Source organism: Lolium rigidum, chromosome 7 (assembly GCF_022539505.1).
Source record: "Lolium rigidum isolate FL_2022 chromosome 7, APGP_CSIRO_Lrig_0.1, whole genome shotgun sequence".
In the NCBI taxonomy this organism is placed as follows: Eukaryota; Viridiplantae; Streptophyta; class Magnoliopsida; order Poales; family Poaceae; genus Lolium; species Lolium rigidum.
Genome location: NC_061514.1, coordinates 44,464,826 through 44,492,789, shown reverse-complemented (window position 1 = coordinate 44,492,789; position 27,964 = coordinate 44,464,826). Strand labels below are relative to the sequence as shown.

Here is a 27,964-nt window from a genome sequence, read left to right as displayed (position 1 = left end):
ATCTGCTGATGTCTGGAGAGTTGATCGCCCCAGATTCGTGACGATTCCCTTGTTTCGAAAATTCAAACAACTGCATTGCTTGCTGTTGTTCTGAGTCGTGTACGTGCGTGTGTGTTTTCCGATTTTCCAAGATTATTTCATGCATTATTGTAAGTGGAGAGTATTGAGTAGAGTGATTCACTATAACATATATGGTTGATCAAGGAGTAATTAAATCAAAATTTTAAATGATTTTTCAAAAGTTGGTTGTGTATCCTGTCGTGTCCTTGTTAAAAGCTGATTTGCCGAGATCTAATGATCTGGCTCACGGCAAACAGCTTGCCGAGAGTAACGGCTGACGACAAACATTAACTATCGTCTAATTATAGCGAGATCGAAGAAGGCTGATGGGATGTGGATACTGGTCTCCTAATGTGCGGGTCCCAAAGGTTGGTGATTTGCCGTGATTCCTCGGTGGACTATCGGCTAAAGATGGACCCATATGTCGGCGATTTGCCATGAGCCTCTAGTGGACTGTTGGCAAAAGCTGGATGCCAAATACACCCTCAACCTGGAAAACTTACCGGCTTCATAAAAAATAGATGCTGGCAGCTATACGTTCCATTACGCGGCGTATTATAGTACGATGAGTGACCCGATCATAGTAGCGATGGGGCAAGTGAATATGGTCACGCGTCATGATCAATGCATGGACCATAAAAAATAGATGTTGGCAGCTATACGTTCCATTGCGCGGCGTATCATAGTACGATGAGTGACCCGATCATAGTAGCGATGGAGCAAGTGAATATGGTCACGTGTCATGATCAATGCATGGACCATGCACCATGTCATGGTGTCTGGACCAGGCCTAGTAGGCAACCACGCTACCATACCACCACACACATACATGCATGTCGCACATGTGGAATGACGAACATTCTTGCATCTTGATTTGGACGGCTGGTAGGCTCGTCTTTATTCATACGTAGGGCTTCCAAAAGGAGAGGAAGAGGACAGACAGGGTACATATAAATACCAACCATATGGGATACCAAACACTCTATGAGGCTACTATAGGTACTTTTTTGCGAAAAGGTCATAGCATTCAAAGAAACATCAAACAATACACCTTAAAAAAGAAAATTATAACGAAATCATTGACGATCAGTTTTCTCATTTTGATAGTCACATTGCCTATTATTGTCCCAACTACGCATTCGGCAGTCATGCTGATAACATCGAACAATCAACAACTCTATGACCCCTGCACTGGTGCTGTCTTTGGAGGAACAATAGAAAAGGAATGTGATCAGGGATATGGTCAAGAGGTAAACATGGACCGGATTAAAATGGCTCTTTTCAAAAACATTACCGTAAATTAGACCGATCGGATATGCAAGTAATTCACAAATGATATCTTTGTATGAGGCCCGGCACTGAGGCCGTGGTAGGCACTAGTGGTGGTTAGTGGTGGAGCCATAGCTAAGCTGTGTAGTCAAAAGACTACACAGTTTTTTGACAAAATAAGCTAAAAATGTGTACAAAATTACTCAAAATGTATACAAATATATGTATTTAACTACACAACATCAAGCTAATAACATAGGGTTTTTGTTCTGGCTCCACCACTGGACTGGTGGTGCGAGGGGATGGTGGGCGTGAAATCCTTTGCTAATTTTAAGTTTGGAAGAACATTTTTTCCCCCATTGGTGCTAGGTACCCTCACGCCCGGGCTGAAACGCCATGCTTGATAGAATGATGTCTTGGCTTGGTGCACCATTCTGCTTAGCTCGTCAACCGTCTCAACCAAAGGCACCGTACTTTCTAACATGACGCTCCAGATTAGGGCGTCATGCTATCAAGCACGGCGCCCCAGACTTGGACATCATGCAAAAAAATGCCATTTTCTGCGGGGCAATCAGATCTAGTCTATTTATGCTTAAATTTCACGAAAAGAAAACCATTTCTCGATATTTTCATGATTCACTTTTCATTTGTAGAGATTTTCATGATTCGCATGCTGATCGAGTGGCACTACGGGAAAATCAGGCGCTGCCGTGCAGCCAATCTTTGCCGTGAGCTGCTGGACGGCAAAGATTTCTTTGCCGTGCGCAGCAAGAAGACCGCACGGCAACGCCAAAACGCACGGCAAAGTATGAGAGCAGCGCACGGCAAACAAACCTAGCACGGCAAAGAAAGACATGGCGCACGGCAAAGAAGTTTCTCACGGCAAAGTATGGGAGCAGCGCACGGCAAAGATTTTAGGACGGCAAAGTCCCTGCAAGCCGCACGGCAAAGAAACAGCGCACGGCAAAGGCCTGGGCACTGCCGTGTCCCGCCCCTTTGCCGTGCGAGACAGACTCGGTGGCACGGCAAAGGGTCCTTTGCCGTGCGCTGCTCCCTTTGCCGTGCGCCAATATACATTTTATTTGTTTTTCTAACTATTTTATTTCATCTACTACTTATATTTATTTTGTTAATTAGTTTTTCTTTTTGATGACTATTTATTACACTATGTGCAATACAAAATTAGTCTCCATGCTCATCCCCCACATATATCGGGGTTCCGGTGCTCGGCGGCCGTCCCCCTCCTCCCCCCCAAAACAGCGGGACGGCGGGTCTACCCCCTAGATTTCTCCGCGCGAGGTTCCACCAATATACCTTTTCATAGGTTTAGGTTTGTTTAGTCCATGGACATATGGAAAACCATGTGTGGCACCCTTTGGCACAGTCTAGCCCCCGATATACCCGCGGCGGGACACTTCGACGTACACGTCCGGGGAATACGGTAAGTGTTATCGCCCGAAGGTGAGGAATGTCAGACCGGGGATCCATGCCATGCACCATTTGGTGAATCACACCTTGCATCACACTTTGACACATATCATAGGTCCACATGCAAGGTTTGGTGGGGTTCCGGTGCTCCGGCGGTCGTTATCCCCCTCCTCCCCCCAAAACAGCGGAACGTGTGCCCCGGCGGGTCTACCCCCTAGATTTCTCCGCGCGAGGGTGCACCAATGTAACTTTTCATTCTTTTAGGTTTGTTTAGTACATATACACATGGAGAACCAAGATTGGGACCCTTTGGCACATATACCCGCAGCTAGAGCCATTATCACACGATCGACGGTGTGTCTGATCTATCGGTTAGGGTTAGGTGTAGGGTTAGGGCAAGGGTTTAGGGGCTAGGGCTAGGGTTTAGGTTAAAGGTAAGTATTTATGGTTAGGTATAGGTTTAGGGTTTAGGGTTAGGGTTAGGGTTTATGATGCATGGTTCCGCAGCTCGGCGTCGTGGTTTAGGGATTTAGAGGGGTTTAGGGCTCGAAGCCTCCCCGGCTTAGGTTTTAGGGTTTAGGGGAGCTACTTTTGCACCATTACACCTTGCATCACACTTTGACACATATCATAGGTCCACATGCAAGGTTTGGTGGGGTTCCGGTGCTCCGGCGGTCGTTATCCCCCTCCTCCCCCCAAACCAGCGGAACGTGTGCCCCGGCGGGTCTACCTCCCTAGATTTCTCCGCGCGAGGGTGCACCAATGTAACTTTTCATTCTTTTAGGTTTGTTTAGTACATATACACATGGAGAACCAAGATTGGGACCCTTTGGCACATATACCCGCAGCTAGAGCCATTAGCACACGATCGACGGTGTGCTCGATCTACTGGTTAGGGTTAGGTGTAGGGTTAGGGCAAGGGTTTAGGGGCTAGGGCTAGGGTTTAGGTTAAAGGTAAGTATTTATGGTTAGGTATAGGTTTAGGGTTTAGGGTTAGGGTTAGGGTTTATGATGCATGGTTCTGCAGCTCCGACGTCGTGGTTTAGGGATTTAGAGGGGTTTAGGGCTCGAAGCCTCCCCAGTTTAGGTTTTAGGGTTTAGGGGAGATACTTTTGCACCATTACACCTTGCTCCACACTTTGACACATATCATAGGTCCACATGCAAGGTTTGGTGGGGTTCCGGTGCTCCGGCGGTCGTTATCCCCCTCCTCCCCCCAAAACAACGGAACGTGTGCCCCGGCGGGTCTACCCCCTAGATTTCTCCGCGCGAGGGTGCACCAATGTAACTTTTCATTCTTTTAGGTTTGTTTAGTACATATACACATGGAGAACCAAGATTGGGACCCTTTGGCACATATACCCGCAGCTAGAGCCATTAGCACACGATCGACGGTGTGCCTGATCTACTGGTTAGGGTTAGGTGTAGGGTTAGGTGTAGGGTTAGGGCTAGGGCTAGGGTTTAGGTTAAAGGTAAGTATTTATGGTTAGGTATAGGTTTAGGGTTTAGGGTTAGGGTTAGGGTTTATGATGCATGGTTCTGCAGCTCGGCGTCGTGGTTTAGGGATTTAGAGGGGTTTAGGGCTCGAAGCCTCCCGACTTAGGGTTTAGGGTTTAGGGAGATACTTTTGCACCATTACACCTTGCATCACACTTTGACACATATCATAGGTCCACATGCAAGGTTTGGTGGGGTTCCGGTGCTCCGGCGGTCGTTATCCCCCTCCTCCCCCCAAAACAAGCGGAACGTGTGCCCCGGCGGGTCTACCCCCTAGATTTCTCCGCGCGAGGGTGCACCAATGTAACTTTTCATTCTTTTAGGTTTGTTTAGTACATATACAGATGGAGAACCAAGATTGGGACCCTTTGGCACATATACCCGCAGCTAGAGCCATTAGCACACGATCGACGGTGTGCCTGATCTACTGGTTAGGGTTAGGTGTAGGGTTAGGGCTAGGGTTTAGGGGCTAGGGCTAGGGTTTAGGTTAAAGGTAAGTATTTATGGTTAGGTATAGGTTTAGGGTTTAGGGTTAGGGTTAGGGTTTATGATGCATGGTTCTCACGGCTCCGGCGTCGTGGTTTAGGGATTTAGAGGGGTTTAGGGCTCGAAGCCTCCTCAGTTTAGGGTTTAGGGTTTAGGGGAGCTACTTTTGCACCATTAGACCTTGCATCACACTTTGACACATATCATAGGTCCACATGCAAGGTTTTGTGGGGTTCCGGTGCTCCGGCGGTCGCTATCCCCCTCCTCCCCCCAAAACAGCGGAACGTGTGCCCCGGCGGGTCTACCCCCCTAGATTTCTCCGCGCGAGGGTGCACCAATGTAACTTTTCATTCTTTTAGGTTTTTTTAGTACATATACACATGGAGAACCAAGATTGGGACCCTTTGGCACATATACCCGCAGCTAGAGCCATTATCACACGATCGACGGTGTGCCTGATCTACTGGTTAGGGTTAGGTGTAGGGTTAGGGCAAGGGTTTAGGGGCTAGGGCTAGGGTTTAGGTTAAAGTTAAGTATTTATGGTTAGGTATAGGTTTAGGGTTTAGGGTTAGGGTTAGGGTTTATGATGCATGGTTCTGCAGCTCCGGCGTCGTGGTTTAGGGATTTAGAGGGGTTTAGGGCTTGAAGCCTCCCCAGTTTAGGTTTTAGGGTTTAGGGGAGCTACTTTTGCACCATTACACCTTGCATCACACTTTGACACATATCATAGGTCCACATGCAAGGTTTGGTGGGGTTCCGGTGCTCCGGCGAGTCGTTATCCCCCTCCTCCCCCCAAAACAGCGGAACGTGTGCCCCGGCGGGTCTACCCCCTAGATTTCTCCGCGCGAGGGTGCACCAATGTAACTTTTCATTCTTTTAGGTTTGTTTAGTACATATACACATGGAGAACCAAGATTGGGACCCTTTGGCACATATACCCGCAGCTAGAGCCATTAGCACACGATCGACGGTGTGCCTGATCTACTGGTTAGGGTTAGGTGTAGGGTTAGGGCAAGGGTTTAGGGGCTAGGGCTAGGGTTTAGGGTAAAGGTAAGTATTTATGGTTAGGTATAGGTTTAGGGTTTAGGGTTAGGGTTAGGGTTTATGATGCATGGTTCTGCAGCTCCGGCGTCGTGGTTTAGGGATTTAGAGGGGTTTAGGGCTCGAAGCCTCCCCGGCTTAGGTTTTAGGGTTTAGGGGAGCTACTTTTGCACCATTAGACCTTGCTCCACACTTTGACACATATCATAGGTCCACATGCAAGGTTTGGTGGGGTTCCGGTGCTTCGGCGGTCGTTATCCCCCTCCTCCCCCAAAACAGCGGAACGTGTGCCCCGGCGGGTCTACCCCCCTAGATTTCTCCGCGCGAGGGTGCACCAATGTAACTTTTCATTCTTTTATGTTTGTTTAGTACATATACACATGGAGAACCAAGATTGGGACCCTTTGGCACATATACCCGCAGCTCGAGCCATTATCACACGATCGACGGTGTGCCTGATCTACTGGTTAGGGTTAGGTGTAGGGTTAGGGCTAGGGTTTAGGGGCTAGGGCTAGGGTTTAGGTTAAAGGTAAGTATTTATGGTTAGGTATAGGTTTAGGGTTTAGGGTTAGGGTTAGGGTTTATGATGCATGGTTCTGCGGCTCCGCGGCCGTGGTTTAGGGATTTAGAGGGGTTTAGGGCTCGAAGCCTCCCGCGTTTAGGGTTTAGGGTTTAGGGGGGCTACTTTTGCACCATTACACCTTGCTCCACACTTTGACACATATCATAGGTCCACATGCAAGGTTTGGTGGGGTTCCGGTGCTCCGGCGGTCGTTATCCCCCTCCTCCCCCAAAACAAGCGGAACGTGTGCCCCGGCGGGTCTACCCCCTAGATTTCTCCGCGCGAGGGTGCACCAATGTAACTTTTCATTCTTTTAGGTTTGTTTAGTACATATACACATGGAGAACCACGATTGGGACCCTTTGGCACATATACCCGCAGCTAGAGCCATTATCACACGATCGACGGTGTGCCTGATCTAGGGTTAGGTGTAGGGTTAGGGCTAGGGTTTAGGGGCTAGGGCTAGGGTTTAGGTTAAAGGGCTCGGGTTTAGGGGCTAGGGTAGGGCTAGGGTTTAGGGTTAGGGCTAGGGTTTAGGGTTAGGGTTAGGGTTTAGGTTTGTTTAGGACATAATATATTTATGCGCAAACCTTTATTGATAAATGCACACATAAATCAACTTAAATATTTGAAATGCATGCTGAATTTTTTGAAACCGAAAGCATGATACATACATTATTAACTAATACACATATTGAAAAAAACAGGTTTAATATAATGTAGAAATAGAAATGAATGTTGTTGATAATTAAAATGAAAAAAATAAAAAAAACCTTTGCCGTGCGCCAGCGCACGGCAAAGAAGCCTGCCGCACGGCAAAGCCCTGCCTGCGCACGGCAAAGACATGCCGCACGGCAAAGCTGCTTTGCCGCACGGCAAAGGGCGGCACACGGCAAAGGGGCGCGGATAAGGCACCTGGTCGGCCACACATCTCCGCACATCTAGCACGCACACACGCCGCCGCCCACCCTCCTCCTCGCACGAGCTGAACACCGCCGCCCTCCTCCTCCTCCCACGAGCCGAACGCCGCCGCCGCCCTCCTCCCCCGCTGTCGCCGCCTCATCCTCCTCCCCCGCCGCCGCCGCCAAAGTCCCCCGCTCCTCCTCCCGCCGCCCTCGTGAGCGCCCGCGCCGCCGGCCGCCTCCCGTGCTGCTCGCCCCCGCCGGCCGCCTCCCGTGCTGGTGCTGCTCGTCCCCGCCGGCCGCCTCCCGTGCTGCTCGTCCCCGCCGGCCGCCTCCCGTGCTGCTCGTCCCCGCCGGCCGCCTCCCGTGCTGCTGCTGCTCGCCCCCTCTGCCCACCACCAGCCGCGGGAGCTGCGGCCGCCACCCACCGCGGAAGCTCCGGCCACCACCCGGCCGGTATGGGGCAATTTTTTTTTTGTAAATTTCCATGTGCATGAAATAATATGCATGCTAATTAGTAGTTAAAATAAATGTGCATGAAAAATAGGGTAGTTTAGTACAAAAATTATTTTAGATATGTGATTTATGACACAATTTATTTGAAATAGTGTATTTATAATAGTGCGATTTAGAGCAAAAAAATGGAAGTTAGGGCACACATTATTTTAGATATAGGATTTTGGATTGTTTTATAAAATATACCTCTTTAGAAAAGATAAGGGCCTCTAATTGATTTTCCTCGGTATGCAGGTGATGCTTCGAGGTGGACACGGGGGCAGCGTCGCGAGGGTGTTTGACGGGGGCGTGGGGGCGGCGTCCCGGATCTTCTTCGGCGATTCTCTCACGCGTCTAGGGTATAAATCTCCCTCCCACCTTTACATGTACCTAGGTTTTTTCTTTATGTCTAGATCACCAAGTCTGTCGCGATACCTAGGCGTCTCTTCCCGACCGTAAGGGTTACGCGGATAAATATGCATTAGTGGTCTCGCATATTATGAACCGTAACTCTTACGGCATTTATCGGGACAGCCGGCGGATGCGTAGTTGGGTACGTTCCCCGTGCTCTACCCCGATCCGAGACAGGATTTCGGTAGCGCCTCCCCGTTGTTCTCCGGATGCACACCCCTCTCGGCTTTTTGCCGAGACGTGTATCGGGAGAGCAGCGGGGAGGTGCTGCCGAAATTCTCGTCTCGGATCGGGTAGAGCTGGGAGAACGTACTCAATCTACGGATCCGGCGGCTGCTAGGAGCCCACCTAGTAGAGTTTCAGGTTGATGCACGCGTAAAATAAATAAATATATGATGCATTTATTTCGTATTTGATATATAAATGCTATGTTCGTCTGTTTTGTTGCTGATTAGAGGATGGATAATCGTGGCTAGATGTACGATGGCAGAATCAGTCAGTGGAACTATACTGATGAACGGGGAGAAAAGACCGAGCAGTTTGTGGATAGGGCGTTTGCCATCCCTAGCGGACCTATAAGTGTTTGGTGCCCTTGTAGTAAGTGCGCTAACCGAAAGGCACAGGACAAGGAAACTATGAGTATGCACCTGATCAAGTTTGGGTTCACACCGTCCTACAGGATTTGGACTTACCATGGAGAAAAGGCAAAGAAACGTGCTAGGAAGGAGGTGCGGCAGATTCAACCTAGGGGGAATATGACACTCGGTTTTGATAGGTGCTTAGAAAACTTGGCTAATGGTAATGTGCCCGAAAGCTCTCATGTAGAGGTGGAGACACCTCAGGATGCGGAGACAAGTGAGGACCCGGAGGAAAACACAAAGGAGTATTATGAGGCTCGTTTGCTTCGCGTAAACCCCTACATGAAAATACAGAGGTTACCCAACTAGATGCCATCGCTCGCCTTATGGCCTTGAAGTGCCATAGGAACTTGTGCAGAGATGGGTTCGATGAACTTCGGTCATCGTAGGCAGCCTTCGCCGAAAGGGCACCTCTTGCCGCAAAACTTCTACTATTCGACCAAATTGCTCGGTGACCTTAAGATGTCATCTCAGCAGATACACGCTTGTCCAAAGGGATGCATGCTATTCGGAGAGGAGCACGCCGACACAAATTATTGCATCAAATGCAATTCCTCTAGGTACTTTGAGGTAGACCGCAATGGTGATGGTCGGAAGAGGCGGACCACGGTTGCCAAGAATATCCTCCGCTATCTTCCGAGTTCTACCGAGGATCCAGCGGCTCTTCATGACCGAGGATACCGCCCAGCAGATGAGGTGGGCCGTGGAAGGAAACAGATACACCGACAAGATGATACATCCGTCGGATGGTACTGCATGGAAGAACTTTGTGAAGAAATTTCCACCGAAAGCGAGGTGACCCGAGGAGCGTAGCAGTTGCGATATCAACCGATGGGTTCAATCCATATGGTATGTCGGCTGCAGTATACAGATTGTTGGCCGGTGTTTGTTATTCCCATGAACCTCCCCCCGGCTTCCGCATGAGATCGTAGAACATGTTTGTGTCGATGATAATCCCAGTGGCCCAAATACCCGGGCAAGAACATGAATGTGTACCCGGAACCGCTGGTGGATGACTTGGTTCGTGGCTGGGAAGGTCGCGGGATCCGAACATATGACGCATAAAAGAAGGAGTACTTCGATATGTATGTGTGGTACCACACGTCCCCGCATGACCTGCCAGCACGTGCTTTGTTCTCGCGGGTGGTGTACACATGGGAAGTGGCCTTGCCCACGGTGCGGACAGGCCGTGACTTTCTTCTCGGCTAAACAAGGGAGGCAAGTATTCATGCTTTGATGAAGCTCGACGAGTTCCTTGAGCGGAGGCATGCATACGGGAGTGATGTAAAGAGTTTCAAGAAAGGCCGTGTTGTCCGTGGCCCGAAGCCAATTCCGAAGACCGGAACGGAAATCAAGGCCGAGTTAGATGCTCTTCAGCCTAGCCCCGATGGGAATGGTTTCTTAGGATATGGGGAGACACACCAATGGACTCACAAGCCGTGCTTATGGAAGCTCCCTTACTTTGAGTTTCTCGAGCTCCCGCATAACATTGATGTAATGCACACCGAGAAGAATATCGGTGAAGCCATTTGGAGCACGATTGTGGACACCGAGAAGACGAAGGATAACATAAAGGCTCGAATTGATCAAGAAAGGTGGTGTGATAGGCCGTAGTTGAACATGCAGCCACCTAATGGTGCCAAAAAACTTGGACTAAGCCACACGCTCCGTTCCGCCTCACAAAGGCCCAAAAAAGGGAGGTCTTCCCATGGATGAAGGACTCCTTGTTTTTCCCCGATGGGTTCGCAGCCAACTCGGATGAGGGGCCCGAACATTGAAATGCTGCGAGTACAAGGACTGAAGAGTCATGACTACCACATATGGCTTGAGCGGATAATGCCGGTGATGATTCGAGGCTATGTCCCTGAGAAGACTTGGTGAGTGCTAGCGAGGTTGAGTTATTTCTTCCGCCAGATTTGTGCTAGGGAGTTAGACACTAAAGTGATTGAGAAGCTGGATGAAGAGGCACCCGTGTTGCTTTGCGATCTAGAGAAGATCTTTCCTCCTGGGTTTTTTAATCCGATGCAACACATGATCCTGCACCTCGCGGAGGAGTGCTTAAAGGGGGCCCGAATTGGGGCCGTTGGCGCTTGGTCCCGAGAGAGAAACACAAAAGCTTCGTCAAATGACCGGCAATAAATGCAAGATCGAAGCATCCATAGCCGAGGCAGTCCTGAACGTGGAGGTGGCAAACTTCACCACTAAGCACTATGATCCCAACATTCCCACAAAGCACAACCCGGTCCTCCGTTACAATGCCGCCAACAATGAAGAAGTACCCAAGCTTAGCATCTTCGTGGGGCTTGGTGGCAAGTCAAGTGGCTCGAAGCCGTACGAACGGACCTACATGAGCGGACCTTGATCCACTCGTATGTCTTAAACACCATGGTCGAAGTGAAGCCGTACATCGAGTAAGTGCGAACCATTTAATTATTCGCAAACATTCACTCGTATGTTCGTGGCTAACTCTTCCTCTTTTCATCGGTATAGGAAATTCAAGGCTATACATTGGAAGAATACCCACAGGGAGCCTACCCCGAAGAATCCAAGCAAATTTTCGATAAGGGAGGCGGTTTCGGTTTCGTAGCTGGTTTTGTAATTTGGTACTATTCTATCCAAATTAGCTAGCACTTCCGACATTTATCGGTCATTTCTCGTTCTAAACTTCTTGTGCTAAACTTGTAGGCAAGAACCGACAAAGAGATGAAGTCGAGCTAAGAAAAATTGCTAGGGGCTTTGACCATTCCGTAGAAGCGTTCAACTCCTATGACGTGAACGGGTATCGCTTCCGGACCCATCAATACACAACAAGCCGGCCCAACGCGAAGACAATAAATAGTGGGGTGGTATGTCAAGGTGATGATGGGCTCCATTACTATGGAAGAGTCGAGGGTATATACGAGCTGAATTACGGGTTTCACAAAGGGCTAAATCCCGTCGTCTTCAAATGCCATTGGTTTGACCCACGTCGGGTGAGACGGGATCCTGAAATTGGGTTGGTCGAAGTTGAAAGGAACTCCATTTATAAGGGAGAGGATGTGTACATCTTGGCAACCCAGGCCTTTCAAGTATTCTATCTCCCGTACGCGTGCAGAAACCCGACAAAACGTCTACATGGATGGGATGTTGTGATGACGGTGCCTTCACGCAATAGGCCGCCCCCGCCAAACAAGGACGATTACCGCCGCGTAGACCCCTCAGCAAGGAGTGTCGAGTTTTATCAGGAAGAAGGGCTCCCCGGCCATTTCACAATTGGCTTGCCGACTATCGATGACATGGTCGTAGACGATGAACAAGAAGACGCGGGCATGGATGGAGACAATGCGGAAGATGAAGCTGAGGATGTCTGTGCCCCGGAAGACCTGAGTTTGCTCGAGGCGTTCAAAGCAGGGATTGACCTCGATGCAGATGGACCACCTCCAGGTTTCATTGATGATTATTGGTTCGCCGAGCCTGATGACGATGAGGAGACACGCGGTCCAATCACGGATGGTGACACAGGCTTTTGATCTATGTAGTAGTAATTGTGAGGCTAGCCTATTTGTAATAACTCCGTGTAATAGAGATTGTCTAGCTAGGTTATTTGTAAGAACTCCGTGCTATGTTTGAGAGAACTCTATGGTAGCTATTTGTTGCTTCCACTAATTAATTAATGTTCATCCTTTTGCATTATTTGTTGCTTTCATTAATGTTCATCTACTTATATTTCTGTTGCTTTCACTAATATTTATCTCTTTACAATATTGCGTACTAATAAACCACTCTCTTCATTTGTGTTTGCAGGTGATTGAAGCATGCCGCCAAAAAAAGGGGTGGCGGTCTTAAAAAGAAGCTCAAGGACTTGGTAGGTGTAGGGACTTCGAGGCGGGGCCGAGCTACTACCCCCTTCCTAGCCCCCCTCCCGTCGCTCCCACGAGGCGGTCGCGTAGGAAGAATGCGACGCGGGTACTCACTCCTAGTCCTAGCCCCCTCCCGCAGCCGATGATGATGACGAGGAGGAGGACCAGGAGCACCACGAGGGTGGGGAGGACCAGGAGGAGGAGGGGGGTGGGGAGGACCAGGAGGAGGAGGGGGTGGGGAGGACCAGGAGGAGGAGGAGGGGGACGAGGAGGACCTCTCGGAGGATGAGGGGTTGGGGAACTTAGTGTTCGATCCCGATCCAAGCCTAGAGTGGTGTGAGCCGGAGGATTACCAAGTACGTTCCAGGCTGTGGAGAGGCCGAGGCCACGTGATAGGAAGCCATATCGGCGTGGGATAACACAGCTCCCTCGCCGAAGAGCTGGCGCTACGAGCACGTTGTTCTTGTGCCCTATGGAAGGAGGTACATGTTAATTTTTGGCATTTCGTTATCGCAATTTTGTCATTATCAAAATTATTATCACATACATATTGATGTTGTCGTTTCATGGTGCAGCTCGTTCCAGTTTGAAGACCCGACGCAGAGACCGCCACGTGGGTACTCGAACATCCTTGGGGGCCTACTTAGATGGTATTTCCCTGGGATAGTCAATTTCCCTACTGGTGGCTGCGACGTAGCTTGGAGGTGGGCGCACTACAGCCTCGCGGAAGATCCTCTTGGCCGCGGCACCGCGGCGGATATGGTTGTTGCCAAATTCTGGGTACGTGACTTTTGACTTCTTACCATTCATACACTCTCCTTGGTTCACAATAATTGCACTAATGCCCCTTGTTTCACCTATGTGCATGGTTGCGTAAATACTTCAAGAGGGCCGAGGGCAAGGAGAATGCGTGCGATGATGTCCTACACCAGCTTGCAAGGAAGAGGGTGACCGGCATGCACTACGAGGCACGTATTCAATGCGTCCGCGACCGGCACGCCGACCGCTTCGTCCACATGAGTAAGGAGGACGCTCGCGACACGCTCATGCAGCCGTGGCGTACTTGCGGTATTTGCATTTATGTGTTATTGATTTCTTTATCGCCATGTAGTTTATTTTACCATAATGGGTTTATCTTGTGCATGTAGAACCCTCCTCGCACGTCGGCAACGACGATAGGTGCTTTCGTGCGATGGTCATGTGGTGGACATGCCCCCAGCACCTCAAGAAGCACGAGGAGGGCAAGGCGAAGCGGGCAGAGATGCGAGGTGGATCGCATATCCAAGGCAAGCATCCCCATCTCTCTTCACCTGCGTAAGGAGGTGAGCAAATTAATGGTTCCTTCATTCTTTGAATTCATGTTATATATTTGTTAACTCCGCAAGGGTGTGTCACTTCACTCAATTACATGTTCTCTTTTGCGGGAAGTCGGGACAGGGAGCGAAGCCTAACGTCTTTGCCGTGCTAAAGAAGATGAAGCAAAGGAAGACGCCCGATCCCGAGACGGGGTCCGTGTGGGTTAACCCGCAATCCGAGACCCGAGTGCACGTCGTATGTCTCCAAGTTCAAGCAGTAAGTACGACGAGGAGGCCAATCCAGAGGCCGAGGACTTTGACCCCGAGGTCGCGGTGCTTGCGGGAGAAGGCTTGAAGCATGGCCGCCTATGGTTTGGTGACGGGTGCGTCGACCCGGCCGAGGGTTCCCTCTCTCCGCCGGATCCGTCGTGGTCGTAAGAGCGGCCAGCCCGAGGTAGAGCCCCGGCCACGGGCTTCGGATCTAGCCGTCGAGCGGTTACGGGTATGTTCTTCCTCGGGTCTCTACATTTCCTTTACATGCTTTCCATTGAAATGTTAATGACATCGCGGCAACACAACGTAGGAGGAGATGGCAGCGAAGGAGCAGGCGGCCCAGGAGCAAAGGGCGCAGATGGAGCAGCAGATTCTGCAGTACTCGGCAGCAACGGACTACGGATGATGCAACGGATGCAACAGACAGCAGCGAGATGATGCAGCAGCGAGCGAGCACGGATGAGCCGGGCTGATGAGCCAGACGGCTCTGTCTTCTCCACCGGGTAGTCTTCCTCCTCCACCTTACTCCCTGCCGTGGATGCCGCCACCGCCCACTCATACCCCGGGGACACCTATCACCGTCAACAACATGAACATCATCCGGAGCATGAACCTCGGTGAGTCCTCCTACGCTTGTGCCCAACCCGCTACTTGTGCTTGTTCAAGTGTTCAATATGCAAATGCAAATGCAAATGTTCATTCCATCAACCTGCTTGTAGATTATATGTCACAAGGCAATGACAATGAGGCCGGCGGAAGCGGAGGAGGACAAGGTTGATGGCATGGTCTTCGTGCACTCGTCGTCGTTGTAATGGATTGTTCACACTTCTTATGGATTGTAATAATTGACATTGCTATGCATGAACTATGTGGACTCTATGTAACGGATTGTATGCATGAACTATGTGTGCTCGATGTATTTGTGGTGTTGTTGATGTGTTTGGTGATCTTATGTTGATATATATGTTATATATGCTATATTTGTGAAATGCAATATTTGAAATGCAGGGATAATTGAAAAATAGCAAAAAAATGAAAAAATCAGGCCCCTTTGCCGTGTGTGTGCACACGGCAAAGGACATTTGGTCTCTTTGCCGTGCGCACACGCACGGCAAAGGGGCCACGTGTCGCCCAACTGTGCTCCTGGGAGCTCCTGGGGGCGTGCCTGCATGGGGCTTTCCCGTGCGTGGCAGAGCAAAGCCGCACGGCAAAGCTTCGCACGGCAAAGAATTTCGGCGCACGGCAACGCTGGGCGCACGGCAAAGAATTTCGGCCCACGGCAAAGCTACGGCGCACGGCAGCGCTGGCAGCGCACGGCAAAGACGCCTCGCACGGCAGCGTTCGCAGCGCACGGCAGAGATGGTGACGCACGGCAAAGGGCTTTGCCGTGCAATCCTTGCATGCGCACGGCAAAGGTGTCTTTGCCGTCGAAGACGTTGCCGTGCAAACTTTGCCGTGCGTCCACGCATGGCAAAGCCTTTGCCGTGCGTATAGGTCTCTTTGCCGTCCAAAGGCTCGCACGACAACGGCTTCTTTTCCCGTAGCGTGGGGAACCCGGTCGAGAAATTCTGATTCTCTCGATCTCATAATGAGAAGGCAAGGAATCTGAAATGCTGCGCACTGAATATACGTACGTCCTCGCACGCGCGTGGGACTTTGTCTGAAGAGCGCGGGTGCGGTCGATTGGTGACACCGCGCCGCGTATAAATACGGGGGCTCCGAGATTGCGAGACTCACCAAGTCACAAGCATCTTTCCAATCAATCTCGAGTCCAATCGCGTCACCAAGTATATTGTCAAAGAAAAGAAATAGTATAAGATAATATAAGGTAATCTGAAAAGTATCTTTCCAATCTAATCTGATTCATACCTTCCCACAGGGAAAATTCTTAAAAAAAAATATCGTATATTTCCAATCAATCTCGAGTCCAATCGCTACAAACTCGTCCTGATCGAGGATCTCGGCACTCACACAAGCGCTAGCGCTCGCGAAGATGGAATGACTTCGTCTTCAAGATCTCGGCACCCACGAGCTCCGACACCCGTGCGAAGATGTGTGGCGCCGACGGAGTCGAGGGAGAGCTCGACCACCTCCATGTCCCTGCGAAGATGGGTGTTACTCGCGTGCCACCGACGGAGTTGGGGGAGATAGCGACCATCTCCAGGTACACGATGAAGGCAGCGGCAAGGCATGTCGGTGAGGGCTTAAAGCCGCCAGTGAGTCGCCCGTAGTTCTCCCTTCCGGTGTGACACGCCACTGCTACTGTCGCTTATCGCATCAGGTCGCACGGTCTCAGGGCTTGCTCAATCAACTAGAAAATAAGGCTGAGAAGAGTTGTTTGATTGAGCCCTGAGGGGGCCGCTGGACCGGTGGTGCGGTGGTGCTGGTGAATTACAGGGACCTTTCCTGTGACCCTACATGCGCGGCCGGATGTAGGACTTACGCAACTTCTACATCTCTTGTTCAACCTTGGATCGGTTAGTTTTTATAATTAGGTTAGAAAATTATAATATGTTTCTAAGGTTTCACAAAATGAATTCGGGAGAATGAAGTTTGGATGAAGCACACAAATTACAAACATAGGAGGAAACATTTGTATAAATTATACAACCAATATATTATAGTAGGAAACACAAATCATCTAACATATGACTCATTTATTTGTCTCGTGATTTAGTATTATTTCTAAAATTACAGAGTATAGGAAACACAAATCTCGCTAAAAGTCCGGTTACAATGCAAATTTCATGCATATACACTGTTAACACACACTCCTTCCGTTTCTAGATATAAGGTGTATAGTTTTCTGAGAAAAGTTTCAAAAATGTAATGTATATTGTGTTGGACAATTTGTGTCGTTCTTTTTTTTAGGGATTTTCTTGTGTTTACTCTGAAAGGACACAAATGTCGCCTAGAGGGGGGGGGGGGTGAATAGGCGATTTAAACTTTTACGAGATGGGCTTAGCAAATGCGGAATAAAACTAGCGTTTACTTTGTCAAGCCCAAAGCCTATATATTATGGTTCACCTATGTGCACCAACAACTTATTCTAAGTAATGGTTCACCTATGTGCACCAACAACTTATGCTAAGCAATACAAGCAACTTATGCGATAGCAAGATATATATAACTTCAAGCACGATGGCTATCACAAGGTAAAGTGCATAAGTAAAGAGCTCGGGTATAGAGATAACCGAGGCAGGCGGGAGACGATGATTTATCCCGAAGTTCACACTCTTGCGAGTGCTAATCTCCGGTGGAGAGGTGCGGTGGCTTAGTGCTCCCGAACGCCACAAGAGGCTCACCTTGAGGTGTGGTTGCTCGATGCACACCAACGCCACAAAGGCCTCACCCCAAGATGCGGTACTCACACCACACACCGAGCGCCACGAAGGCGTCTCACCTAAATCTCCGGTGACCCTCGCCACAAAGGCCTAGGTCCCGGTTCCACTAAGGGATTTCCTTCGAGGCGGAAACCGGGACTTACACAAAGGTTGGGGCACACTTCCACAACTTAATTGGAGGCTCCCAACAAATCGCCACAAAGGCCTAGAATCCGTCTAGGGTTCCAAGAACCCAAGAGTAACAACCTTCTTGCTTTCACCACCACTAATCACCGTGGAGAACTCAAACCGATGCATCAAATGCAATGGCAAGAACACCACAAAGATGCTCAAGTCCTTCTCTCTCAAATTCCAACAAAGCTACAAAAGTTATTGGGGGAATAAGAGAGGAAGAACAAAGAGGAGAACACAAAATTCTCCAAGATCTAGATCTAGAGGATTCCACTCACAAAGAGAGGGATTTGATTGGTCAAGATGTAGATCTAGATCTCCTCTCTCTTTTTCCTCAAATGGGGGCAAGAATCATGGAGGGATTGAGAGAAAGGGCAAGCTTCTCAAGATCAATAATGGAGGAGAGAGAGTGGAAGAATAACCAGCCTAAGGAGGAAGAAGGGGGTATTTATACCCCCAATAAAATCGAGCCGTTGGGACAAAACGAGGGCCGGATTATCCGGTGTAATTTAGGGCCGGATAATCCGGCCCTGGGAAAATCCGAGTAAAAGTCCGGCCAAAAATCCGGCCCCTATCCAGGGTATCACTGAGCCACTTCGCCAAAAGTCCTTAGCCGATTTTCAGGGCCCGGATAGTTTGCAAATATCCGGCCCGGAAAATCCGGCCTGGTGATATAGACTTGCTACCTTGTAAAATCCAAAACTTAAGATTGGTAGCTCCGAATTGAGTGAAACCAATTTTGTTGGAAAGAGGACGACAAGAGCATACCCAACAAAAATATGGAAACTAGTGGGGGGGTGTTTTTCTATTATATTTGGAGGTGCAACACCTCAACATGAGAAACCGAGAAAATCACGAAACACGAAAACGCAACAAGTGATCTATGCGAAATCCGTTTTCGATGAACTAGAGTTTGTCATGAGAATAAGCACAAGCTCTAAAACATCACATGGATAAGATCCAAATAACAACCAAGAAAGATGATGCAAGGATGCAAAGGTTTGAGCTCTCTCCGAACGATACGATCAAGTTACTCACTCGAGAGCCCTCTTGATAGTACGGCAACTAAACTATAAACCGGTCTCCAACTACACTATGAGACCGGTGAGAAAGAAACTCTATCAAGAGCAAACCTTATACTTGCGCATTCCACTTGAGCTCGATGATGACGATCTTGACCGCAACAAGATGGAACACCTTTCTTGATTGTGCTTGCTTGACGAAGTCTTGTGGATTGCTCCGGCATAATCCACCATGGGAGAGTTTCTTCTTCGACGCAACTTCACATATCCATGAACACCATATGGATGGCAAGAGTCAAACAACGGATCTCTTCGAGATGGCTCATCTTGAGCTTGCACTTCATTTCTTCATGGCAAGCTTCAAGCTTATGATCTTTTCGAGTTGGCTCATCTTGAACTTGCACTTTATTTCTTCATGGCAAGTTTCAAGCTTATGATCTCTTCGAGTTGGCTCATCTTGAACTTTGCACTTCATTTCTTCATGGCAAGCTTCAAGCATATGATCTCTTCGAGTTGGCTCATCTTGAACTTGCCTTCATTCTATTGATGTCTTGAAGTTAATTTTGAGAGCTCACTTCATCTTCATCTTCAAGACATACTTGACACTTGATCTTCTTCATTTGCTTCTTATTGCAATCTTGAAGCCAATATATGGTTCAAGCATTGCCTATGGACAACTCCTACAAATATAACTCAATGCAAACATTAGTCCATAGGGATTGTCATTAATTACCAAAACCACACATGGGGGCTCCATGCACTTTCATACTCTTCTTTTGAAAACTTCTCTATTTTTTCATGTCAATTGTCAAGTATCAATCCCGCCAAAACGTTATGTAATATTCTCTCCATGTGCGTTTCTTAATTTCTGTAGCAAAAACTATACACCTTATATCTAGAAAACAGAGTGAGTATACAAATGTAAATAAGATAAAATTATATTATAAATAACATGTAAAAGTTGGCCTTTTATGAAATATGAAACAGTCGAAAGTTCACGAATGGAAGAAAAATCGACTCATGGCCAATTGAAAAAAAAAAGCCAAGTGCCAAATAGACACTCTCTTCTCCTATAAACTACAGTGCCACCTACCGTATAGCATAAAGGAAAAGCAAAATATAGTGTAAAAGGTAGGAAAGAAAGGTCAAAGTCATAGGAAGAGCATAAGAACCGTCCGATAAGAATCGGAGGGCGTAGAAGGTGTCCTTCATCCTATCGCGAGAGAGCGACACCTGTGTCCAGGAACCCCGCCACGCCCGGGTGGCCCACAGCCTCCCACGCCGCCTGCGTGTCGGCTAAGCACGAGGTTACGTGGATTCCCGGAACTCGCCGGAACGCGACAATGCAGAGGCCCGTGAATCCTTACCGTCTGGTACGGTTCGGCCGATTCACCGGGACGGTGAACGGCCACGTCGTACACCGCTCGCTGTCGCTGCCGGGCTTTTCAAAAGGACGACGAGGAGATGAGAGGAAGAGTGGCGTTCTAGCGTTCAGCATTCACCGGCCGGTGCTCTACTCGCACCAAGCGAACTCCTCCAAGAAAGCCAGCAGCGCGCGTCGTCAAAGTCTCCGGCGTGCTACCCAACCGTCGAGGAGTCCAGTCCACCATGGCGGCCGCGGCGAGAGCAATCGTCTGCGAGGCGGTGGCGCCGCCACCCCCGTCGCAGCAGCCGAGGCGGGAGGGCGGCGGCAAGATCGTGCTCCAGCCCCGCCTCTGCACGCTCCGGTCGTACGGTGCCGGCTCCGGCGGCAGCGACGCGGTGACGCGGAAGAGGCTGCCCGGGGAGGCAGTGGAGGGCGGCATCGGGGACATGGGCCGGGGCGCGCCCTTCTTCGCGTCGCTGGCCGACTACATCGAGAGCTCCCGCAAGAGCCAGGACTTCGAGACCATCTCAGGCCGCCTCGCCATGGTTCGCCCCCGCCTCGTTCCCGCTGTCCATCTCATCAGCCGTCCGTTTGGATTGGAGGTCAGCGTCTGATGGTTTGCTGTGTTTCTCAGGTCGCGTTCGCGGCGGCGGTGGCGGTGGAGGCGACGACGGGGGACTCGCTGTTCAAGAAGCTGGACACGGTGCAGATCGAGGAGGCCACGGGCGCGTGCCTGGCCGTGGTGGCCTCCGCCGCCACGTTCGCGTGGGCGTCCAGCGCGCGCGGCAGGATCGGGCAGATGCTCACCATCGGCTGCAACTCTTTCGTCGACTCGCTCATCGACAACGTCGTCGACGCGCTCTTCGCCGAAGGCCAGCTGCAGGACTGGTCCGACGACGTCTGAATTTGACGTCACACACAACATGTACCGTGTACACGTGTACATACGACTACTAGAAATGCGTATGATGGAGTAGTATTGTAGGATTACTTAATACCTAGAGACCGTAGCGTTGTTAAGACAAAACTATGCATTCCACGAGTTCTACGGCTGCACGGAAGCAGGGCAGGGAAGTGTTCCTGTATTTCTTCAGAGATCGATGCCATGGCACGGTACCAGACATCTCCTCTTCCGCTGAGGGTTCTATTTCTGAATGACACGAAGGTACATGCTTGTGTAGCCGGGCCGTTCTACCAGACTATCAGTTGTATAGATCTCGCGATCTCTGCAACGTTATGGTGTGTACTGGGGTGGAGTACTCCCTTAAGTTAACTGTAATACTGTACCCTTGGCATCTAGAGCTACTGATACTGTGAACTACTAGAGACAACCATGTACTCTACTCTCTCAGGAATGAAATATGTCATCTTCGGAGTATTCTAGAAATCATCTGTTATGTGATGTCTCGTTCATTATCATTTTTCGGATTGCATTTCGAGCTGCTGCATCCGCACGACTGTGCCTAAGAATATTACTGAATGATCAGAGGATGCAGAGAAGTTTGCGATCAATGTAGTATGTTTGAACGAGAAAATTGTGCCCTTGACTTCCAGTGCATTTGGTTGCTGTCTTTTGCTTAAAGTTCTATGTATCTATACAAACTCCAGTCAGCGTTCAGCAGTCAACAAGTCGAGGAACGTCTCAGGAAACTACTGCTATACAATGAGGAACTGCAGGTTGTGTTTCAGACTAAGACTGACATACAAAGAAAAAGAACAACGTTTCATTCAGCGCTTGATTATATATCTTCCCCTTCTTTTCAACAATAATAACTACCTCAATCATGTTAGGACACTCAAGCTCCCTAACAATCAAGATGCGTTCTCTATCGCTTCGAAGAAGGTACATGCTTGTGTAGCCGGGCCGTCCTACCAGACTATGAGGTGTATAGATCTCGCGATCTCTGCACCAATATGGTGTGTACTAGGGTGGAGTACTCTCTTAAGTTAACTGTAGTACCAGTGCCATTTTGCAAGATCTATATGGCCAGTCATCCAAGTAGCGTCTACCCTGTATCTCCTGACTAGTGTAGCCAATGTCTTTGGTAATTGGCTTCACGGTATCGATTTAAGGTTTAAATTGCTTCTTAGGGTGGGGGCGCTAGCAGTTATCTGGGCGCTTTGCCTATGTAGAAACGACAAGATTTTTAACGATAAAAAATGTTCTTTGTTGCAGGTCATCTACAGATGTCCAGGTATTCTCCGTTCGTGGTTACCTCTTCAGTGAGTGGAGAACCGAGACCTATTTACGGAGGTCTGTACACGGTTGGAGGCTACATCGAATTACCACCCTTACCTTAGGCGTTATATGATTCATCGCTTCAATATGTATTTCGCCTAGTCTTTTTTATGACTTCAGATACTTAAACGATTATGTGCATCCTGGTTATGCAGAGGCTGGATGTAATTTTTTTATCGAAAAAACTGTAGTACTCTACCCTTAGCATCTAGAGCTAATACTGTAAACTACCTACTCTCTCAGAAATGAAATATGGCATCTTCCGGGTATTGCAGTTTGAGATGTTGCATCTGTACGACTGTGCTTTTTTTTCGATAAAGTGCGCTTTATTACGTAAATATTTTAAGCGTTACACCCAACATCTGCATAACTAGAATGCACACAGTCGTCCAAAAATTCAAAGATTGAAAAATATATAAATAAATCGATACAATAAAATCAAGGTGATGTATCGACTCCTAAAAGAGGCGGTGGACCAATCTTGAGATTATGCTGCCACCTATGTTGGGTAACAAAATCCCTCATCGTGTCCTTCAACAGTGTAGACACCTCCAAAATAGGTTGCGGTTCTCCATATGTTAAAGAGACAACGATGAACGGAGCAAAGTACTGCACCGGTAGATAACCTGCATAAGAAAGGATTTTTTATCATTAAAAATAACATCATTTTTACATAGCCAAAGCGACCAAATAACGGCAAGCGATGCCACCTTAATAAGTATTTTAAACATTTGATCCACACCATTAAGCCAATTGCGGAATATATTTGCAACACTACTTGGTGAATATAAGGTAGAACCTATTTGCATGATTCACCATATAGACTGCGCAAAATGGCATTGAAAGAATAAATGGTTTATAGTTTCATCATGATGACAAAAAACACATTTTTTACGTCCTTACCAATTACATCTTGCTAGGTTGTCCTTGGCAAGGATGATCCCTCAACAAAGATACCATGTAAACACCTTCGTTTTTAATGGTATCTTCACCTTCCAAATTTTCGTATTATTAAGTATTGGCGCTACTGGATGAATCAACGCTCTATACATAGAATCCACAGAGAATTTACCATTCTCATTAAGATTCTAGTGAAACTCGTCTGGTGCTGTTGATAATTGGACAAAAGCTAATCGTTGTAGCCATGCATTCCAATTAGCAAGCCTGACTCCAACAAGATCCCTTCTAAACGTCACGATTGGTGGGGATGTTTCCATAACCTTAGCCAAGGTTTCACCTTTGTGTTGTACAATATTGTACAGAGTTGGATATTGTTCTCGGAGTGATGGGGATATGCCCTAGGGGGCCTACCACCAGGCTCACTTGCCGGATCGAAGGAGGACCAGGGAGGGTTCCAGTCGCTCGACAACTAGGCCAATACCAAGGTGACTGGGCTAAAACCCTAGCGACTGGGCTAAAGCCCTTAGCGGCTGGCCCAATGCCCAAGCGAATGAACATGAGCTTTGAAGACTTGGCGCGCGGGGCAGAGCCTCCCGACCTTTTCGCAAGAAGATACATTCGATCTTATCTCGTGTAAACCCTAGACCGGGGGTGCCTATATAAACCCCCTAGCTAAACCCTAGATGGGATCCAATCTCCAATTCCGCATAAACATGCTCCTGGTCGCCGAGTTGACTGGCTGAGCACCCCATTATAAATACATCTGAGCAATATAATCTAGTAGGACATAGGCCTTTTACTCCTTCGGAGGGGCTAAACCTGGGTAAAACCCGTGTCTTGTGCATCTTGTCTCGTAGATGGCTACGTCATCCTTGCCTCGCATCAACGAAGCACTGCCCCATGTAGCACCTTCCGTGGTCACATCCACGACATGGAGAGTGGTGTTTCGTAGCCATTTGCGATCACCGAACCTAATCTCGGATCCATCCTTAATGGAAAAAGATCCAGAAGGGAAAAAGTGTTTCTTGCCATAAGGCCTGCCCAAAAGTGAGAATCTCCCGGTTTTTAAAAGGCCTGAAAGATCGTTTTTTAGCCAACATATTTCCGCCTTAGGATAGTCTGTCAAACCCCATTTTCGATTAGCAGCTTGGCCAACCATTTCCCCAATATGGTTGTGTTCTTTACCTCGAGCTAGGCCATGAACACACCCAGCCCACCTTGGTCCTTAGGTCAGCATACAACACTCTATTTAGTAAACCGGTACTTCTTTTTCTCACTATCTCCTTGTCAAAAAAAACCTTGATCGAAAAAATCCAACTGATGCAAGACTCCTTTTGGCAATTGGAAGAAGGGTATCATATACAATACCATATTAGTTAGTACTGGGTTAATGAGCATCCAGAGATAGCAATTTTCCTTTCCAACTACTAAGACACGTCTTTCCTCGACGTGTTTTCATTCAGCCATTGTTAGCCTTTGAAAGTGAATCGGAATGCCTAAATAATTGATTGGAAACTGGCCAATCCCACAGCCGAAAAGCTCAGCATAGTGATTTGCCTCGTCCTAGGCGTCGCCAAAACAAAATAACTCACTCTTATAAAAATTGATTTTTAAGCCAGAAAATTGTTCGAAAGCTGAAAAAAATTAATATCAGATTTCTTGCTTTCCCCGGATCATGTTCCATACAATTTTCCCATCAGCCTTAGCACAGTCAATAATGATGGCTAACATATAAGCCACAATGTTAAACAACATGGGTGATAGAGGATCACCTTGCCTTTAAACCTTTTTTCGTTTGGAAGTATCTACCAGTGTCATCGTTGACTTTACTGGCAACACTTTCTCCAAAAATAAAGTTATGGATGAGCGCGAAAAACTTTTCATCCTATGTGTCTGTTGTAGAAAAAACCATTTAACTTTATCATAGGTTTTTTCAAAATCAATCTTTAGGATTACCATGTTCATCTTCTTGCAATGTAACTCATGGATAATTTCATGTAAGGTGACGACTCTATCTAGAATATATACACGACTGTGCCTAAGAACATTACTGAATGATCTGAAGATGCATAGAAGTTTGCGATCAATGTAGTACGTTTGAACGAGAAAATTGTGCCCTTGACTTCCAGTGCATCTGGTTGCTGTCTTTTGCTTAATTACAGTGCTCTGTATCTATACAAACTTCAGTCAGCCTTCAGAAGTCAACAAGTCGAGGAACGTCTCAGGAAACTACTGCTAAACAATGAGGAACTGAAGGTTGTGTTTCAGATTGTGAGACTGACATGTACATATACAAATAAAGAAGAACACCATTCTTTTCAGTGCTTGATTATATATCTTTCCATTTTTATCTCAAAAATAACTACTTCCATCATGTTAGGACTTAGGACACAAGACTGCATTACTACATTCTAATCAAGAGGCATTCTCTATTGCCTCGATGCAACCCAGCACGGTGGCCTTCTGCGACATCGCAGACACCAGAGCATCGTGAGCCGCTTTGTTGTTCTTCAGAAGCGAAGCAGCAATCAGGACCTGCAAAAGCCAAATAGTACGTGTCCTAAGTCCAACATGTATGCAAAACATGCTTTCTCTCTGCTAGTTCGGAATGAGATGGTGGGTGACTCACTGCCCATCTGGTAAGGTTCTGTTGCTGATCTTTAGTAAGGGGTGGCTTAGTCCTATTCAGGAATCTCTGTAAACAGACATACAAGGTTCTTGAGGTGCTTTTTCAGTAGACATTCAGAAACGAACTTTGAAGAGTCATAACCTAAGATGAGCTGGTGAATTAGTAAATCACCTGAAGACTGAACAGGTCGGCTGATTGGCCGACGACCTTGTCATACTCCAGACCTTCAGCAGCCAGTCCGGCCATTGTGATTACAGCTAACCTGGTGATGATTTTACCAATAAAAATTAGGTAAGGTCGGTGTAACGATCAAGGTAAATTGACGCCCACTCTCTGATGCAGCAATTACAGTACAAAAACACACTGATGCAGCAACTGAACCGAATGCAGAATAAACAGGAGTGTACAAAATTGAACATAGTTGTAGATGCTAAACAACAATAACTACCTGTCCAGTTCCTTTTGATCAAGTTTGCCACTGTATATCAACTTCTCTATTTGCTTGTCGACCAAATTAACATGCTCCTTCCCGATGTCCAAAGAATACCCCAGGATCGGTAGGCCAGTCAAATAGGAAACTAATTCACAGAGAGAGCATTACAGTAAGTAAGGTTCTTAGCTGCAGAACGCAGATACAGTGATCTCACTCTTATTTGTTGCAAAAGAGAAGGCACATACTCAGAAAATGTGCAGCTTCATGCCTGGCAATCCTCTCTTGGTAGTCAGGGAAAGCGGAAGAAAAGGAGCCGATTGCGACCTGCAGAAGACTGCGATCATGGATGCAACATTAAGACAAAAGTGTGTTTTTAAATGTTCAAAGAAATTAAAATTTTCTCTGAGCATGCAAGCTACTACTGTCTCCGTTCCGCTTTAATCGACACAGCCACCAGATAAGTACACACATGCGTGCAAGCCACTCCGCGTCAATTACAGACAAACGGATGTAGTAGTACTCTTTTGATAAAGAATTTTGTTATGTGAGAAGCAACATACCCTGGAGAAATGCTACCGACACCCAATACTACCAGCGAAATGCTTCCGATCAAGTAGGGAACAAAGAAGCCCCAATCCTGAGATAGACAAAAGAAAAGGGATTAAAACGATTTATTAGCTGTTCGTTAGGCACATAAGGAGTGGCAGGGAGGACGCACGTACCCCAGGGAGCTGGCCTGCAATGACGGCCAAGAAACTGGTGGTTCCAACGACCGTGACCAGAAACGCTGCCTGCACAATTGTAGTACAAAATGAAATGCACAGGATCGCATTCTGATTTCTGAATAATGCAAACATGATCTAGCTATGACATCCGAAGTGCTACTTTCACAAATTCCCACCAATGTAACCATCAGGGTATTGTGGCTTACATCGTTCCTAACACTTGGGATGGCGAGGTTCTCGGCGTTCTTTATCCCTAGCGTGGTGAGCTCCCTCAGAGATGTCTGTTCACAGTTCAGAAACAAGGCAAAGCTGATCAGTTCAAGCACCACATTTGATCAAACACTAGGAGTACGCTCTATTGGCAACAGAGTGTATATTCTGCAGATTTGAAGTGCTCGGTGCAATGAAGTACAGTAGCACTGACCGTGCGGCGGGACATGTAGGGCTGGGAGCTCCACCGCTTGGCCCAGCCGAGCTCCTTGAGCTGGTCCAGCGCCTGCTTGGCCTCCTCGCTGTCCTTCTGCACCGCCACACAACTCACCATCAGCTCTCACCTCATCGCCATCATCGTGAGAAGAAAGACGTAGCGTACTGCCGTGCTTCACCTTATCGATGGCCGCCCCGAGCGCCTTGAGGTCCACCCCGGCCGCCGCCGCCGAGGACGACGCCGCCGCGACGCGCCAGTTGCTGCGATACCGCTGCCCGCCGGCGAGCCTGAGAGGACTCGCCGTGGGCGCGACGAGGGCTGCCACGATCGCCATTCCTTTCTTCTCCTGCTGCTGCGGCAGCCGACCGCCAAGTGAAGGAGATAACACAGTTCTTCGGAATTCAGAGCTGCGAAGCGAACACGTTTCAGTTCGACTGATTTTTTTTCATCTGCTATTGACGACGTGGCACTCTCAGGACCGTCAGATCTCCTCTGCTCTGCCCCGCGCTTCA

The 27,964-nt window shown here is 48.3% G+C and overlaps 2 protein-coding genes across 2 annotated transcripts; one reads left to right on the top strand and one right to left on the bottom strand.

The window, feature by feature from the left end:
* The first annotated feature begins 20,117 nt into the window (after nt 1–20,117).
* Nucleotides 20,118–21,501, top strand: LOC124675370 (stress enhanced protein 2, chloroplastic). The gene is made up of 2 exons (XM_047211442.1): nt 20,118–20,644; nt 20,734–21,501. The coding sequence occupies exons 1-2, from the start codon at nt 20,342–20,344 to the stop codon at nt 21,001–21,003; spliced, it is 573 nt and encodes a 190-aa protein (XP_047067398.1). The 5' UTR covers nt 20,118–20,341; the 3' UTR covers nt 21,004–21,501.
* A 3,809-nt stretch (nt 21,502–25,310) lies between these two features.
* LOC124675863 lies at nt 25,311–27,801 on the bottom strand. Its single transcript, XM_047211931.1, has 10 exons — nt 27,631–27,801; nt 27,450–27,545; nt 27,232–27,306; nt 27,023–27,091; nt 26,861–26,937; nt 26,546–26,634; nt 26,316–26,445; nt 26,039–26,129; nt 25,868–25,933; nt 25,311–25,773 (listed from the first exon to the last, which is right to left on the bottom strand). The coding sequence occupies exons 1-10, from the start codon at nt 27,784–27,786 to the stop codon at nt 25,654–25,656; spliced, it is 969 nt and encodes a 322-aa protein (XP_047067887.1). The 5' UTR covers nt 27,787–27,801; the 3' UTR covers nt 25,311–25,653.
* Between the last annotated feature and the right edge of the window lie 163 nt (nt 27,802–27,964).

Coding starts and splice junctions, on each gene's coding strand:
- LOC124675370 (XM_047211442.1), top strand. CDS start 20,342: ATGGCGGCCGCGGCGAGAGCAATCGTCTGCGAGGCGGTGGCGCCGCCA. Junction 20,645..20,733: donor TCTCAGGCCGCCTCGCCATG/GTTCGCCCCCGC, acceptor TGTGTTTCTCAG/GTCGCGTTCGCGGCGGCGGT.
- LOC124675863 (XM_047211931.1), bottom strand. CDS start 27,786: ATGGCGATCGTGGCAGCCCTCGTCGCGCCCACGGCGAGTCCTCTCAGG. Junction 27,307..27,449: donor CCTACATGTCCCGCCGCACG/GTCAGTGCTACT, acceptor AACTGTGAACAG/ACATCTCTGAGGGAGCTCAC. Junction 26,130..26,315: donor GATCAAAAGGAACTGGACAG/GTAGTTATTGTT, acceptor AATCATCACCAG/GTTAGCTGTAATCACAATGG.